A 13,464-nucleotide genomic window follows, 5' to 3' on the forward strand; every position below is an offset into this window, starting at 1 on the left:
CACAAACATCACAGTGGGCCCCACCTGGGTTCCCAGCACAGGAACTTCTTTTGCAGGAAAGGGGCTCTGTGGGGCCCACTGTGTTGTATGTTGTTTTATCCATGTCATCCATCCATTTTGATCTGCTTCAAATTTGATTAATTTTTAAAATAAGCTTGGAAAACTGATGGACAGAATGGATTTCACATGGACATTTTGGTCGGCCCACAAAGGTTTCAGCTACTGAGAGAGAGGGGCATCTTGGATCTCTCTATCCTATATTGAGCTGGTGAAGTCCTACTCGATATGATTTTTTGGTGGCCCGATTTCTGGGCAGCCAAACATGGGGGTGCGTCTAATGAATGGGTGGACTGGACACATCATGGTGGGCCTCACATGACTCCGCTAGCACCGACTCAACCTAACGAACCAGCAAACACTGCTTAGGAATATAGGTTGCCCCCTACTTTTGTGCAAAGGTGGGCCATACCGGATCAAAGCGGATGGAAGCCAGTATCGTGGGTGACATGTACCAGTTTCAGCTGGTACTAACAAACAACAGTTGAGATTGCGAACATGTACAGCATACCATGAATTGTCTTGGTGGTAGACTCACAAGAGTTTCACCACGAGGTCATAGGTTCAAGTACCCAAGGTTGTGAAATCCAACTTTGGTGCCAGAGTGCGTGAAAAAAATAAAAATAAAAAATCCCCATGTGAGCCTTGCTACCCTGGAGCGTAGGAGATGATGGGCCATCAAACTGATATATATTGTCCTTAATCAGTCCTCGAGCTAAGATATTCTCCGTCTGACAATCCTTAACTAAAAAACCCAATGAATGGAACTCAAAAAAGGCATTATGTTCTTTAGTAAATTGAGATACAAAAAGAAAGTTTTTGCGAATGGAATGAACATGAAGACCTCTAGGAAGATGAAAAGAAGAAGAATTAATATGGAGGGACATGTTACCAATGCTACGAATTTCAATACCAATGCCATTGCCCACATTGACCTGATTATCGCTTGCATACAAAGTAAATTGCAGAAAGTGACTCTCATAACATGACAGGTTGCTCCAAAATTTGGATACTATGTCGGGTCGTGCACATGAGCTGTCATGGCTGCATAGGCCTGCATTTGCAGTTTGTAGGACTGATCAAGGCGATGAGGGCAGTCCGGTGCGGTGTGACCAACACCATTACAAATCTAACAGAGGGTGGTATGTGGCCCCATGAGCTCATGTTGCATTTGTCAGTGTAAGGTAAGGCGCGAGGAGGAAAAGCGACCACCGGAGGGGCGAAGACTTGCAAAGTGGGGAAACTGCATCTCCATTTCATGAAAGTAGGGATATTGTGGTGAGAAAAATTGAGGGTAAGGAGAGGAGTACTGAGGGCGGTTTTTAGGTTTGGAATTGTTGAGGCGAGAGGTAGAGGAGGATAGGTGGCCTTGAGAATTAACACTTCACATTTGGAGTTAGTCTTGGCCTAAAAATGCTCAAGCTATGACTCATGACTCAATAATAGGCTATTGAGCGCATTAAAGCTATCCTTGTGCACCTTAGTCGTGACAAACTGAAGACATTCACTAGATAAACTGACAAGAATGTAATTAAATACTTCAGAATCACTAAAAGGTTGGTTAATGAAGATAAGACGATCAGCAATCGAGCGGATCTTTTGGAAATAATCCAAGATAGAGCTATCACTTCTCTGCATGTATGCAAAATGCATCCGAATCCCTCGAGTCTCGGCTCTCATACATGTCCTCTTTCTCTAGTTGTTTCCTTAATTACTTTGAAAAAAACGGGTAACATAAAATCATATAAAGCTGTATCTTACCTTACTTAGATTGTTGATCCTAAAAGATAGGATCTGATAGCTGTTATAACATTATGTATCCTAAACTATAGGATCTCAAACTTATATATCTGTTTTCCTAAACTATAGAAAACTCAAGCAAGTTTTCCACAAATCACAAAGTCTGTTATGGTATCAGAGCCATCCGACCTCCCATAGACCGATCCCCTTTCTTCTCTAGTATTTTCTTCCTCCTACTACAATGGCATTGACCGACTCCTCTCTCACTAACTCAACCTCTTCCAACCAGAACCAGACTCTCTCAAACTACTCAAGCTAGTTCAACTCTTCCCACCCTTCCCACTCTTTGACGATATTTTTTAGGAGGCGACGAAGGTGTGGTTCACGAGTAGAAGTTTCAGCAGAGAACATCTTTGCAAGAGAGCTTCAAAGAGTATGAGAAGTACGATGATTGATGACAAAAGCAAGGAGAGGCTCAGAGAGAGTGGTGAAGAGTCAGCTCATGATGAGCTGATCCATGCGAAACCACTCAAAATATTGAGGGTTGGGAGTGCTGTTGGGAAGTTTTTGACTGGGAGGAGGGATAGAGCCATCTTAATAGCCCGTAAGAACATGACTATTGAAGATTGGAAGCAAGGTTGCACGCCAAACTAGGTAGTTTTCTCAGGGCAGCTTGATGCTAGTGATCTTAAGGGTAGGAAGAGTTGAACTAGCTTGAGTAGTCTGAGAGAGAGTCCAGTTCTAGTTGGAAGAGGCTGAGTTAGAGAGAGGAGTTGGTCGACGCCATTGTAGTAGGAGGAAGATACTAGAGAAGAAAGGGGATCGGTCTATAGGAGGTTGGATGGCTTTGATACCATAATAGATTTCGTGATTTGTGGAAAATTTACTTGAGTTTTTTGTATTGTTCATGTATACATATATATATATATACAAGTTTAAGATCCTATAGTTTAGGATCTATATTATTATACCAGCTGTCAAATCCTATCTTTTAAGATCAACAATCTAAATAAAGTAAGGTACAACTTTACATGTTATCCATTTTTTACAACTAATCAAGAAAACAGCTAGAGGAGGACGACGTGGAGCCTAGATTAGAGGGATTCAGATGCGTTCCACATACATGCAAAGAAGGAGACAACCGTGCCTTATTAGTGACCTGTACCCCCCGGCCTAATTATTTGAAGCCCAACTTGTCAGTATTGCAAACTTTGATGCTCTTGCATAGTGTGAAGGATGATACACGACCGCTTAGAAATTGCAATACATAGCATATAATTCAAATCAGATTGTCTATATTATGTGTTCCAGTTCCAGATATATCATGAAGCTTATTTGATTATCTGACTATGTTTGAACTCATGCCCCAAAAATCAACTACTGCATTAGGTTGGGCGTACTATGAGGATTGCCTTGTGTAGAAATCAACTACATCCAACTCATTGAGAGAGCCACACTTGTATTTTACCATTTAGCAATGGCCAGACAATATTTTCCATGGTGTGGCCCACCTGATTAATAGATGGGCTGATTTTTACATTAGGTGATCCTGATGATGGGCCAACCTGCTAGAAGGGCGGGACATCGCATTCAGTCAATAAATTTGGAAGTAATCAGGTGGGTGGACCATAACATGTGGTCCAACCGGCTAGACTTGAGACCTCAATAATTGAACTAAAAAAAATATTATTAATATTTAAATTAATTATTATTAGAAAATATGAATACTGGACAATCCAGAACATGTGGTTGCTGGCATAGTGACAAATAGAGATTTTCTGATTTTCAGATTTTGAGTTTTTTTTTTTTTGGGGGGGTTTTTGTTTTTTCTCACAGTATCATCAAGAAAACCTGGCTGAAAATAAAATATTTATTACAAATTACTAAATGATTTAAAAAATTGAGTATAAAAGTATTAACTGAATTATGTTAACATCTAAATAATATTCCATTAAAATCAGGTGGGCAACTCATCAAGTGAGCCACCTGTAAGCTGAATGTAGGCCATTTGGATACTCTTAAAAAAAAAAACCATCCATCCTATGCATATAAGGGTGGCCCACCTGATATTGGGCCTAGCCATCTCCTGTATTGGCTACAGTATTCACCACTCAGATGCCCCACAAAGTTCCCATGTTGGCATCTTTAGATTCTTTTTCAGAGCCAATTGGGAGGTCCAAAACTGCATAGATACACAGAAGAATTACACTAGTAGCCATCTGATTTTCCCTTCAAATTTGGACCTCACCATTTAAAGGAAAACATCCTCATCCATCAATTGGATGACTATGATTGCTAGATTGTTAAAAATTTAGAGATCTGCTCCATTCACACAGTGCCCCACAATGGGATGATCTGGATAGAGTACCACATGCGAGTAGGATGAGTCCTCAGCCATTTTTTGAAAGTGGTGGTGAGCTATCATGGGAGTTTGGTTCCTTGTTTCAACATTCATGCTGAGGTTCCTGGTTCTTTGCCTGACACCCAAAAGGGGCACTGGACACTGCAATTACCAAAATCCAGGCAATCCATCTGGCGGGCCCAACTGTGGATTGATCGCAGTCTGCATGGTGAGTATTTCCCAGCCCAATAGCGACATGTAATTTCTGATTTTAAGTGAAATAGCATTTGAAAGAGTTCACCATACATACATCACATGCGGATAGGATATCAATTTTTCAACTCACACCGTAGCTGCACATGGTCATAAGCAGAGAATGAATTACTGTTGTGAGGGAATTTGGGTAACTTAGCATACCGACCATCTGATCAGAAGATATACTCCGGCACTTCAAGGGGAAACTGGGCCACCTCCACATGAAAGTGTCTTCCTTTGGGGTCCTCCAACCTTAGAGCCAAACAATCAATGTCTCAGTAAAACAGGATCTAACAAATGCAATTTGTAAGCAGGTTTTGATTTTTATTTTGATAAAATAACCAGCCAGTTGGATGTGTGGCCAGTAAATCCACACCATCCAAGTCGTAGCCCTACTACGTGTGGCCCATGGTGCAAAAGCAATCCTGATTGACTAATCTAAGCATCTGATTAATAGGATTATCCTTAGGGCCTGTTTGGATTCACATTTTAGGGTGTATTGTACGGTATTAAAGGGCTTGATGTGACATATACGGTGTTTGGTTTGGAGTTAAAGACCGTGGAAAACCATGCGCGCGAATACAGCGCGGAACCAAAAAAACGCAGCCATTGTACACAACGTCAGACGTACATGTCTGCCATCTATACAGCCTATTCAATGCGCTGTATTTTCGCCGGTTTTCATGCCTATCTCTTCCAAAAAGGAGTTCCTCTCTCTGAGAAAAAAGAAAACAGCTGAAACTCAAATAGTTTTTCTTCTTCTCCTTCAAATCTCTTCTTCCCATCTCTTGTTGGTGAATAGGATCGGATTGTGCTGTTTTTGTTCTTCAAATCTAGCAAGAAGAAGAAGAAAGCCCATCTCTTTTGTTTTTCTTCTCCTTTTGCTATATGTTTTTGAAATCAGTTGCTGCTTTTTCCGTCTTTTTTGACATGTGAGTTTTAGAAGGAAAAAAAAATACAAGAAATAGGGAACGACTGAGATTGAACGTTCTCTTTTAGGTTTATTTATTTGTTGTACTGCTTGTTCTGATCTTTGATCTTGAAAAGAACATCTGAAAATCAGATTCAAACAAGTTTGTCTCCTTCTTCTTCATTTTCTTTCAGACCCTCTTTGATCTCTTTTGCACTCTTTCTTTTAATGGTTTTTGGTTTTCAGAGTTCGATTCCATCATCAACATTCCTTACATTCTCAGCTTTGATTTTTTTTAACAGATGATAGGCTAAAAACTCAGCCAGAAAAGGAGGTTGATCTGAAAATTCAGCTGGAAAATGATGCCAGATTGATTGTACAATACGCACGCCTAATACGTTGTATCCAAACATTGATCTGTACAAGAAGTTGTATACTTGCCCGAACAATACCTCCTATCCAAACATTGATTAATGGCATGTTGATTTGGATGTATTCCAAAAACCATTCAACGCATACATGAACAGTACCCGAATACAATACAATACACCCTTATACGTGAATCCAAACAGGCCCTTACTTGATTTCCGATGTGGACCATTAGAAGTTTTTGTTTTTTACAAAAAAACATTTGGAGGCCACAAATGGACAGCTTCAAAATGACAAGCTTTCATTTGTACATGAAACTCTATGTATTTTTGCAAACCAAATGAAGATCCCTAGGAAGCATAACTCAAGGGCAAGTTTTCTCAAACCCGAAGAGTATGACAGGGACACTTTGGCCTAGTATGGAGGGCCAAGATCGCGACATCTTTGATCCAGTGGATCGGGGCCCACTCTACCATCATGCTATGATCACCAAAAGGCTGATAAATAATATTGGTCTGATCTTAGTGGATCACACATCTATATTAGTTTTATATATATATATATATATATAGAGTCATGCTCCCCTGTGCACCTATGCACGTGCGCACCTTTGCACACGTGTCATGGGTGTCTAATCTGAACGGTCCATGTGATGTGGAATCCCATGAAACCTCATGTGACAAATTTTCATCTTGATCTAAAACTCTGGTGGGCCATAGCAAAGAGAAATGCAAATCAAGGGAGGAAACTGTTTTCATTTTGCATGGGCCATCAAAGTTTTAGATCAAAGTAAAACTTGGGCCCGAGGGGTTTCACGAGGTTCTGCTTCACATGAACGGTTCAAATTTTGGATCCACATCAGGTATGATGGGTTCTCAAAAAAGTTCGTATGTAGTACGTACGTACGAACTGGTTCGCAGGTGTGTGTGTGTGTGTGTGTGTGTGTGTGTGTGTGTATATATATATATATATATATATATATATATATATATGGGAAAAGGTACTATGCACTCGACCTCACGAGTCCGTCCCATGAGGTCGAGCTGTGTGGGCCCCACCGTGATGCGTTTCGAACATCTACCCCATCAGTCAGATGCACCATTCCATCGTGGGGCTAGGTCTCAAAAATCAAGTCAATCCGTGACTTGTGTGGGCCACACCACACACACAAGTGGGGAGGGGCCGTGCACCATTAAAACATTCATAATAATTTTTTGGGTCCACCGAGATGTGGTTTGCAAATCCAGCCCATCCATTATGCGTGTCCCACTTGGATGAGGGTTCAGACCAAGTTTCAGCAGCATTCAAAACTCAGGTGGGCCCCACCAAGTGCTTTTATATGTTTTAACGGTGTCTTCACATGATTTTAGATGGTATGGTCCACCTGAGTTCCGTATACAGCTGATTTTTGGGATATCCCATAATTTAGACGGGACCCATCAAATGCACGGTGTTGATGGTCGACACACATCACGGTGGGGCCCACACAACTCGACTTCACGGGAGCTTATCGTGAGGTCGAGCGCATAGTACCTTTTCCCTATATATATATATATATATATATATATATATATGATGAAACTTATGGCATAAGTTTGACGCCGGCTACCAACCTAATGTAACCCTCCTCCTTTATTCGGGCTTAGGACCGACAAAACTCGCCAAGAGTTTGCGGGAAGAGATCTCATGATGTCATTGTTTGCAGATGACATAGTTTTGATTGATGAGAGTGAAGGTGTAAACGCAAAGCTACATTTATGGAGGGGTGCTTTAGAATCAAAAGAATTTAAAATTAATCGGCCTAAAACAAGGCGTATTGGATGTAATTTTTTATTTTTTTTGAAGGATAACAAAACTTTTATTAAAAGTGAAAAACAATAGCAAACAACAACCAAAAGTCAACAACAAAGGAAGGCTGAAGCAACAACAAAAGGGACGCTGAGACAACGACCCGACTAAAACGAGGAATTAGCTAACATTGTTGACTAAGAAGTTTCCCAAAATGATCACTTTGGATAATTTGGGCAGATAATTAACGAGAATACAGATTGAGAAGGATGTTGACATAGAATTCAAGCTGGGCAAAAGAAATGGAGATGCGCGTCTGGAGTTTTATGCGATTGCCGTATGCCACTCATATTGAAAGGGGAATTTTATAGGATAGCTAAGGACCAGCCATGCTGTAAATGACATAATGTTAGGCAGTTAGTTAATGAACAGTTCATAGGACGATTGTAGCTGAAATGAGGATGTTGAGATGGATGAGTGGCAAGACGGGGAAGGATAAAATTAGAAATGGATGCATTCAAGGGAACTTACAAGTAGCACCAATAGGTAATAAGTTGAGGAAAAGTAGATTGACATGGTTTGCTCTTGTGCAACGGAGACCAAGAACTGCCCCAATTAGGAGTGAGTTGGTACAAGTTGAAGGCTTTAAGAGGGCAAGGGAAAGGCCCGAAAGGACATGGGTGGAGGTAGCAAGAAAAGAACTGATGTTATGGCCTTTAATAGCATGGAATGATGGAAAAAGATTCATGTAGCCAACTCCAATTAGTTGAAAATTGGGATAAGGCTTAGTGTTTACACCCATTTTCGGCACCCTGATGTGGACTAATGAGAAGCCGCCACGTGTTGGCACTACATAATTAATACTGGCAGAAATCCTATTCACACTCGGGAGTATCTTCATTTTGATCTTCTTTCAATGTCATGCATTCTGGTATTAATGTGGAGGCACAAACCCATATGCGTGCCTTTAGAGGAGGAAACCGACAGATGACACGTGACCATGATTAACATGCTAATTAATGAGGCAGCATGCCCAACACATCTACAAAAGACCCGTCGAGAGAACGTATCTTGTCACAGATTTGGCTATGATACACTCGGCGAGGCCATCTCTCACAGTCCTTCCAAAATGGGAGATCTTTCCAAAGACGTTTGGAGAATCTGCGACGTTTCAGAAGGTTCGAAATATCCGAAGATCGTGCCCTTATCCAAGCAAATCTAGTTATGGTTCGGACCCAAATCAAGAGAGAATGGACATCAACCAGATTGGATCCTAAGCCGTACATTAATCGAAATTAAAAGAATGGGAGAGCTCGATGAAAGATTTGATCCAACCCATTTCCGATGACAGATCAATATCAGGTGGATTCGGTCCGTCCAACACCTCGATCGGAAGAGACGAAGAGACCATCCAAATGCATGGCCATGATCGATTTCAGGTCCGGGATCAACCCTAAAGGTTCCCCTAATTGACCCCGATTTCGATTAATGGGCCACAAAGATCTCCCATAAAGGGATCAACTACGAGAAGAGATCCAAAAAGTCAACGGTTACGGATCTATCTGGAGTCCTTCCTATTCGGAATGGCATATCGTAAATGTGGAGGATCCAGGATCAGCAAGGAAACACATCGAGGGTTTTAACACCTCGACAAGCTATAAAAGGAGCAAATGAAGAAGAGCTCGAGGCCTTACGCCAAACACACCTATCTACTTTTCAACTTATCTTTCATTTATTGTTTTTTATCTTAGCATAGCCCAACTTAGTTTTAGCATTCTCGCTACTGTCTAGTGTCCATTGCTATAGTACCGTAGGATTAGATTAAATGTCCACAACCCTAAGTTATTGGATCCTGATCAACTGACTTCTTACTTAGGTGATCACACCTATCCGGTCACATCCTACTAACCATTCGCCTTAATCATCTGTTCTAACAGATGGGTTAGGTTTTTATCTCTCGATTGCTTATTTCTTTATGTTGTTTTCAATACTTTGTTGATTGTAATGGGCCACATATTTAATTAATGGGACTGTTCAACCATTTTAATTTATTTGTTCATCTTCATTCTTTTAAGAAGTGTGTTGCGAATGTACTGTTGAATGAACAAGTCCTTAGACACAAGGCAAAAAGTATCCATTTGGAAGGGCTAACCCCTACCCTTTCACAAATGGCCTGATCGGTGATCACAACCGGCAGTTGAGAGAATAGATGGATCCTGCGTCCAGTCTCTAATCAGTTTGACTCAACGTGGAGGGCACCGGCGTTCAATCAAACATTGAGTCGAGTAGACTCTGGCACGCCCACACATATCATAATCACACATGAAATCCAAATATAGGCCCTCAATCACACGTGTGGCCTTGTGTTTGATTGAATTTCCAACAACACTTGGATGATGATGATGGTTCTTATTTATTATTTTTATTTTTTCTTTTGAAGAATGCATATATATTAAAGGGAGCCAGGGCAACTCAAAAACAGAAAACAAGCAAACAACAAAGAAGCTAGGTAGAAACCAACTAGGGTTCATAAACCGAGGTTTTCTTAAAGTTTAAGCTAACTTGGGGAGCAAGTTACTATGGCTAATAAATATGTAATCCCTAGGGTTTTGATTATTGAATATTATGATTTTTCTTGCTAAGTTATATTGTCAATTTCCAGTACATAAATTGAAGGAACACGATTGATTCTTGCTACTCTTTGGCAAAATCTCTCATTTTTGAGGTTGACGTTTATGTCTTGTTGACATTATTCAGGTTTTCATCGAGAGTGTTTTCTCAAATTTGCCACTAACGTAATCGCCCAGTCGTCGTCACAATCTCTTATGCTACACAGCCTGATCCACAGTTGCCATGGCACAAATCAGGCCACATCAGCGATGTAGTTCCAAACGGCTCAATCAAATGTCAAGTAGGAATGCAACAACTATCGGAAAGGGGAACCGTGCACAAATGGAAATCAAGGAGCGACATTTTGCAAGATCTAAGGAAAAATCACATGCCTATGATAAAATAAGAGGGAAGGGATGCATATCCATTGCTTCCACAAGGTATTCTCAAGTTTACAATAAGAACATACATCACTGTATCATATATAAAACACATACCCAAGATAGAGAAGAAAGTAAGGAATGGATGTCCATTCCTTCCACAAGGTATCCTAAATTCTCAAGTTACAATAATGACATATGATGCAGGACATGGAAAATAAACATGTTATGCAAGATCTTAGGCGTTAGATTATACTAAGTTCAGAAACAATCACAGAAAATTCCACATCCCACACAAAAGCTCAAGTATTCAACAAGGGGAATCGGCATGGGTCTAGGCATACACGGGCTAGGACTGGATCAGTAAAATTATGAACCAAATGACACTCGATGATAAGTAATAATCAGCCACATATGCACAGAAGTCAGTCCCTAACCCAAGGGGTACACCGATTTCAATCCAAGGAACCTTAAGGTGAAAAAAAGGTGCAAACAAATTAGGGAAAAACACAATTTAGGGCTAGGGTTTATAAAAAACAGATATGAGAGGATAAAAGAGAATGAAAACCTGAGCCAAAAGACAATCCCGCGTGTGCACAACGGGCCTGGGGCGCTCACACATGTGCAGGTACCTGGCCGCACGTGTGAGGGGGCGATGATTGTAAAAAAACTCTCCTTGGCCCTGGTCGGCTACAGGTATGCTCCAAAACCCCGAAGTTTCAGGTCGATCCGAGCTACGGCTAGTGCGTTGTGCTCTGTCAAAGTTTCAGCCCTCCTGCAAGGTCGAAATCTGGAATTCTGCTACAATGAAGAAATCTGTAGCAACCATAAACGAATTTGAAGTACGAAGGATGGTGGAAGATGAAAAGAGAGATGAGGGAGGATGGGGGGAGTCGGGGTCGATGTGGCTTCACACCACGGTAGTTAGCACTTAGAAAAGGGAGGGCTTCACACTCACTTGAATTCTCCCACAACTCACGAAGGAGCAAAAAAATAAAGCAGGAATTTTTATTAAGCTTGAATGAATCAAAACAACTACAAGGGGTGCCTATTTATAAGAAAACCTTATACCTCAAAACTCGCGCCATGTGCGCAACCTATTACTTGGCAATGAAATAAACCAAAATAAAAACCAATCAAAGAAATCTAAAGCATTCATGATGTTCTAAATAACATAAATAAGCAAAACCTAAAATATGATCTAAATCTGACTAGTGGGCCACGATCATGAGATTCCATGATGGGCTTTTCTTAACTATCGGACTCACTTCGACAAACCAAAACTTTGTCTTTAAGCTAGGAGGCCCTCCTTGAACGTTGTCATCCATCCAGATCGATGGTGGGGCCCTCTGTCTTCGTGCGTATAGGGGGCGGCGTGCGCATGCGTGCACGTGGGATGTCCCCATCAACTCTCTCCGGCTGCGAAGATTTTGCCACTGGCGAAACAAAACTCCTAAACCGCTCTAAGATGTCAGGATCAAGTCTCTGAATCTCCTCCTCAATTAGCCACGTGCTATCTGAAGTTGGGCGTGACTTCCATGTAACCGGGTACTTCTAAAACCCGCTGTCCGACGTTGAAACTATCTGATGGTCCAGGATATCCTCTATTTCCTCTCTGGGTGTGAGAATGTTAGGTAAGGGAGGTAGAGGCTGGGAAGAAAAGTCGGGAAGAGGCCATGTATCAAAGGACAGGTCTAGGGAATCAGGGTGGGTGGGCGAAGAGCCGGACAAAGTATCAGTGGTTCCCTTAAAAGCAACTAGATCCTTCACATTGAATGTGGAACTAATTCCTATGGAAGGTGGAAGATCTACCACATACGCATTGAGACCATTTCGTTTTATAATTTAAAAGGGTCCAGCACTACACGCGTGCAATTTACGAACGGCTCCCTGAGAATACCACTCGGGCCTAATGCGGACCATCACAGTCTCTTATATTGAATTCCTTGAAACGTTTATACTGGTCTGCAGAAAATTTATAATGTTCATTACTAGTAATGATCTTTCGCCTGATTTCTTGATGCACTGAATGGATGTGATGCGCAAAAGACTCTGCAAACTCTGATGGCCTATGGGACAGACACAAGGACAAGATCAATAGGCTTCCTAGGTTTATAACCAGTAACAACTTCAAAAGGACTTAGACCTGTGGACCTATTGACAGAACTATTGAATGCAAATTCGACTATGGGTAGTACGACGTCCCATGTCCTGGTGTGTTCCCCCACTAAACATTTGAGCAAACTCCCTAGGCTCCTATTAACCACCTCAGTCTGACCATCGGTCTGAGGGTGGTAGGCAGAAGAAAACTGGAGCATAGTATTCATTATGTGCCATAGTGTCTTCCAAAAGTAACTCATGAATCGTATGTCACGGTCAGACACTATGGTTTTAGGTAACCCATGTAGTTTGGCGACCTCATTAAAGAACAACTTGACAACATGAGATGCATAGGAGGTCTTAGAATAAGGAATGAAGTGGGCCATTTTAGAGAAACGGTCCACGACAACAAATATGGAATCGTGTTTCTGAATAGTCTTGGGGAGTCCAAGCACGAAGTCCATACTGATGTCCTGCCAAGGGATGAATGGTACCGGCAAAGGTGTATATAATCCTGTATTTTGTTTCTTTTGTTTTGCCAGTTGACAAGTACGACATTGCCCTATAATTTTGGCCACGTCTCGCTTGAGGCTTGGCCAATGAAACCTATCCTCAACTAGGGCAATGGTCTTGTCTTGACCGAAATGACCCACTATCCCTCCAGAATGTAACTCCCAGATAAGAAAATCGCGAAGAGAGGTACGTGGTATGCACAGGCGGTCACTCCTAAACAAGTATCTGTCTAAAATCAGGTATTCACTGCTAGCTCTTGACGGACTCTCTAACAACGACGTGTACACAACTCCAAAATCTGGACACTCAAAATATTCTTCCTTGATGCGATCGAGGCCCGTAACTTCAACACTCATGGAGTTGAGTAATGCGACTCGATGACTCAACGCGTTGGCAGGCTT

General features: G+C 41.4%; 1 protein-coding gene across 2 annotated transcripts in view; it reads right to left on the reverse strand.

The window, feature by feature from the left end:
* Window positions 1-4,391: 4,391 nt before the first annotated feature.
* LOC131246401 (F-box protein SKIP16-like) overlaps window positions 4,392-13,464 on the reverse strand; it is a 30,952-nt gene continuing 21,879 nt past the window's right edge. For both annotated transcript variants that reach the window (XM_058246504.1, XM_058246503.1), the window contains one exon: window positions 4,392-4,645. In XM_058246504.1, the coding sequence (XP_058102487.1) occupies window positions 4,589-4,645 (57 nt within the window). In that variant the 3' untranslated portion in view covers window positions 4,392-4,588. The remainder of the gene's footprint in view (window positions 4,646-13,464) is intronic.

This window comes from Magnolia sinica, chromosome 5 (assembly GCF_029962835.1).
Source record: "Magnolia sinica isolate HGM2019 chromosome 5, MsV1, whole genome shotgun sequence".
Lineage (NCBI taxonomy): Eukaryota > Viridiplantae > Streptophyta > Magnoliopsida > Magnoliales > Magnoliaceae > Magnolia > Magnolia sinica.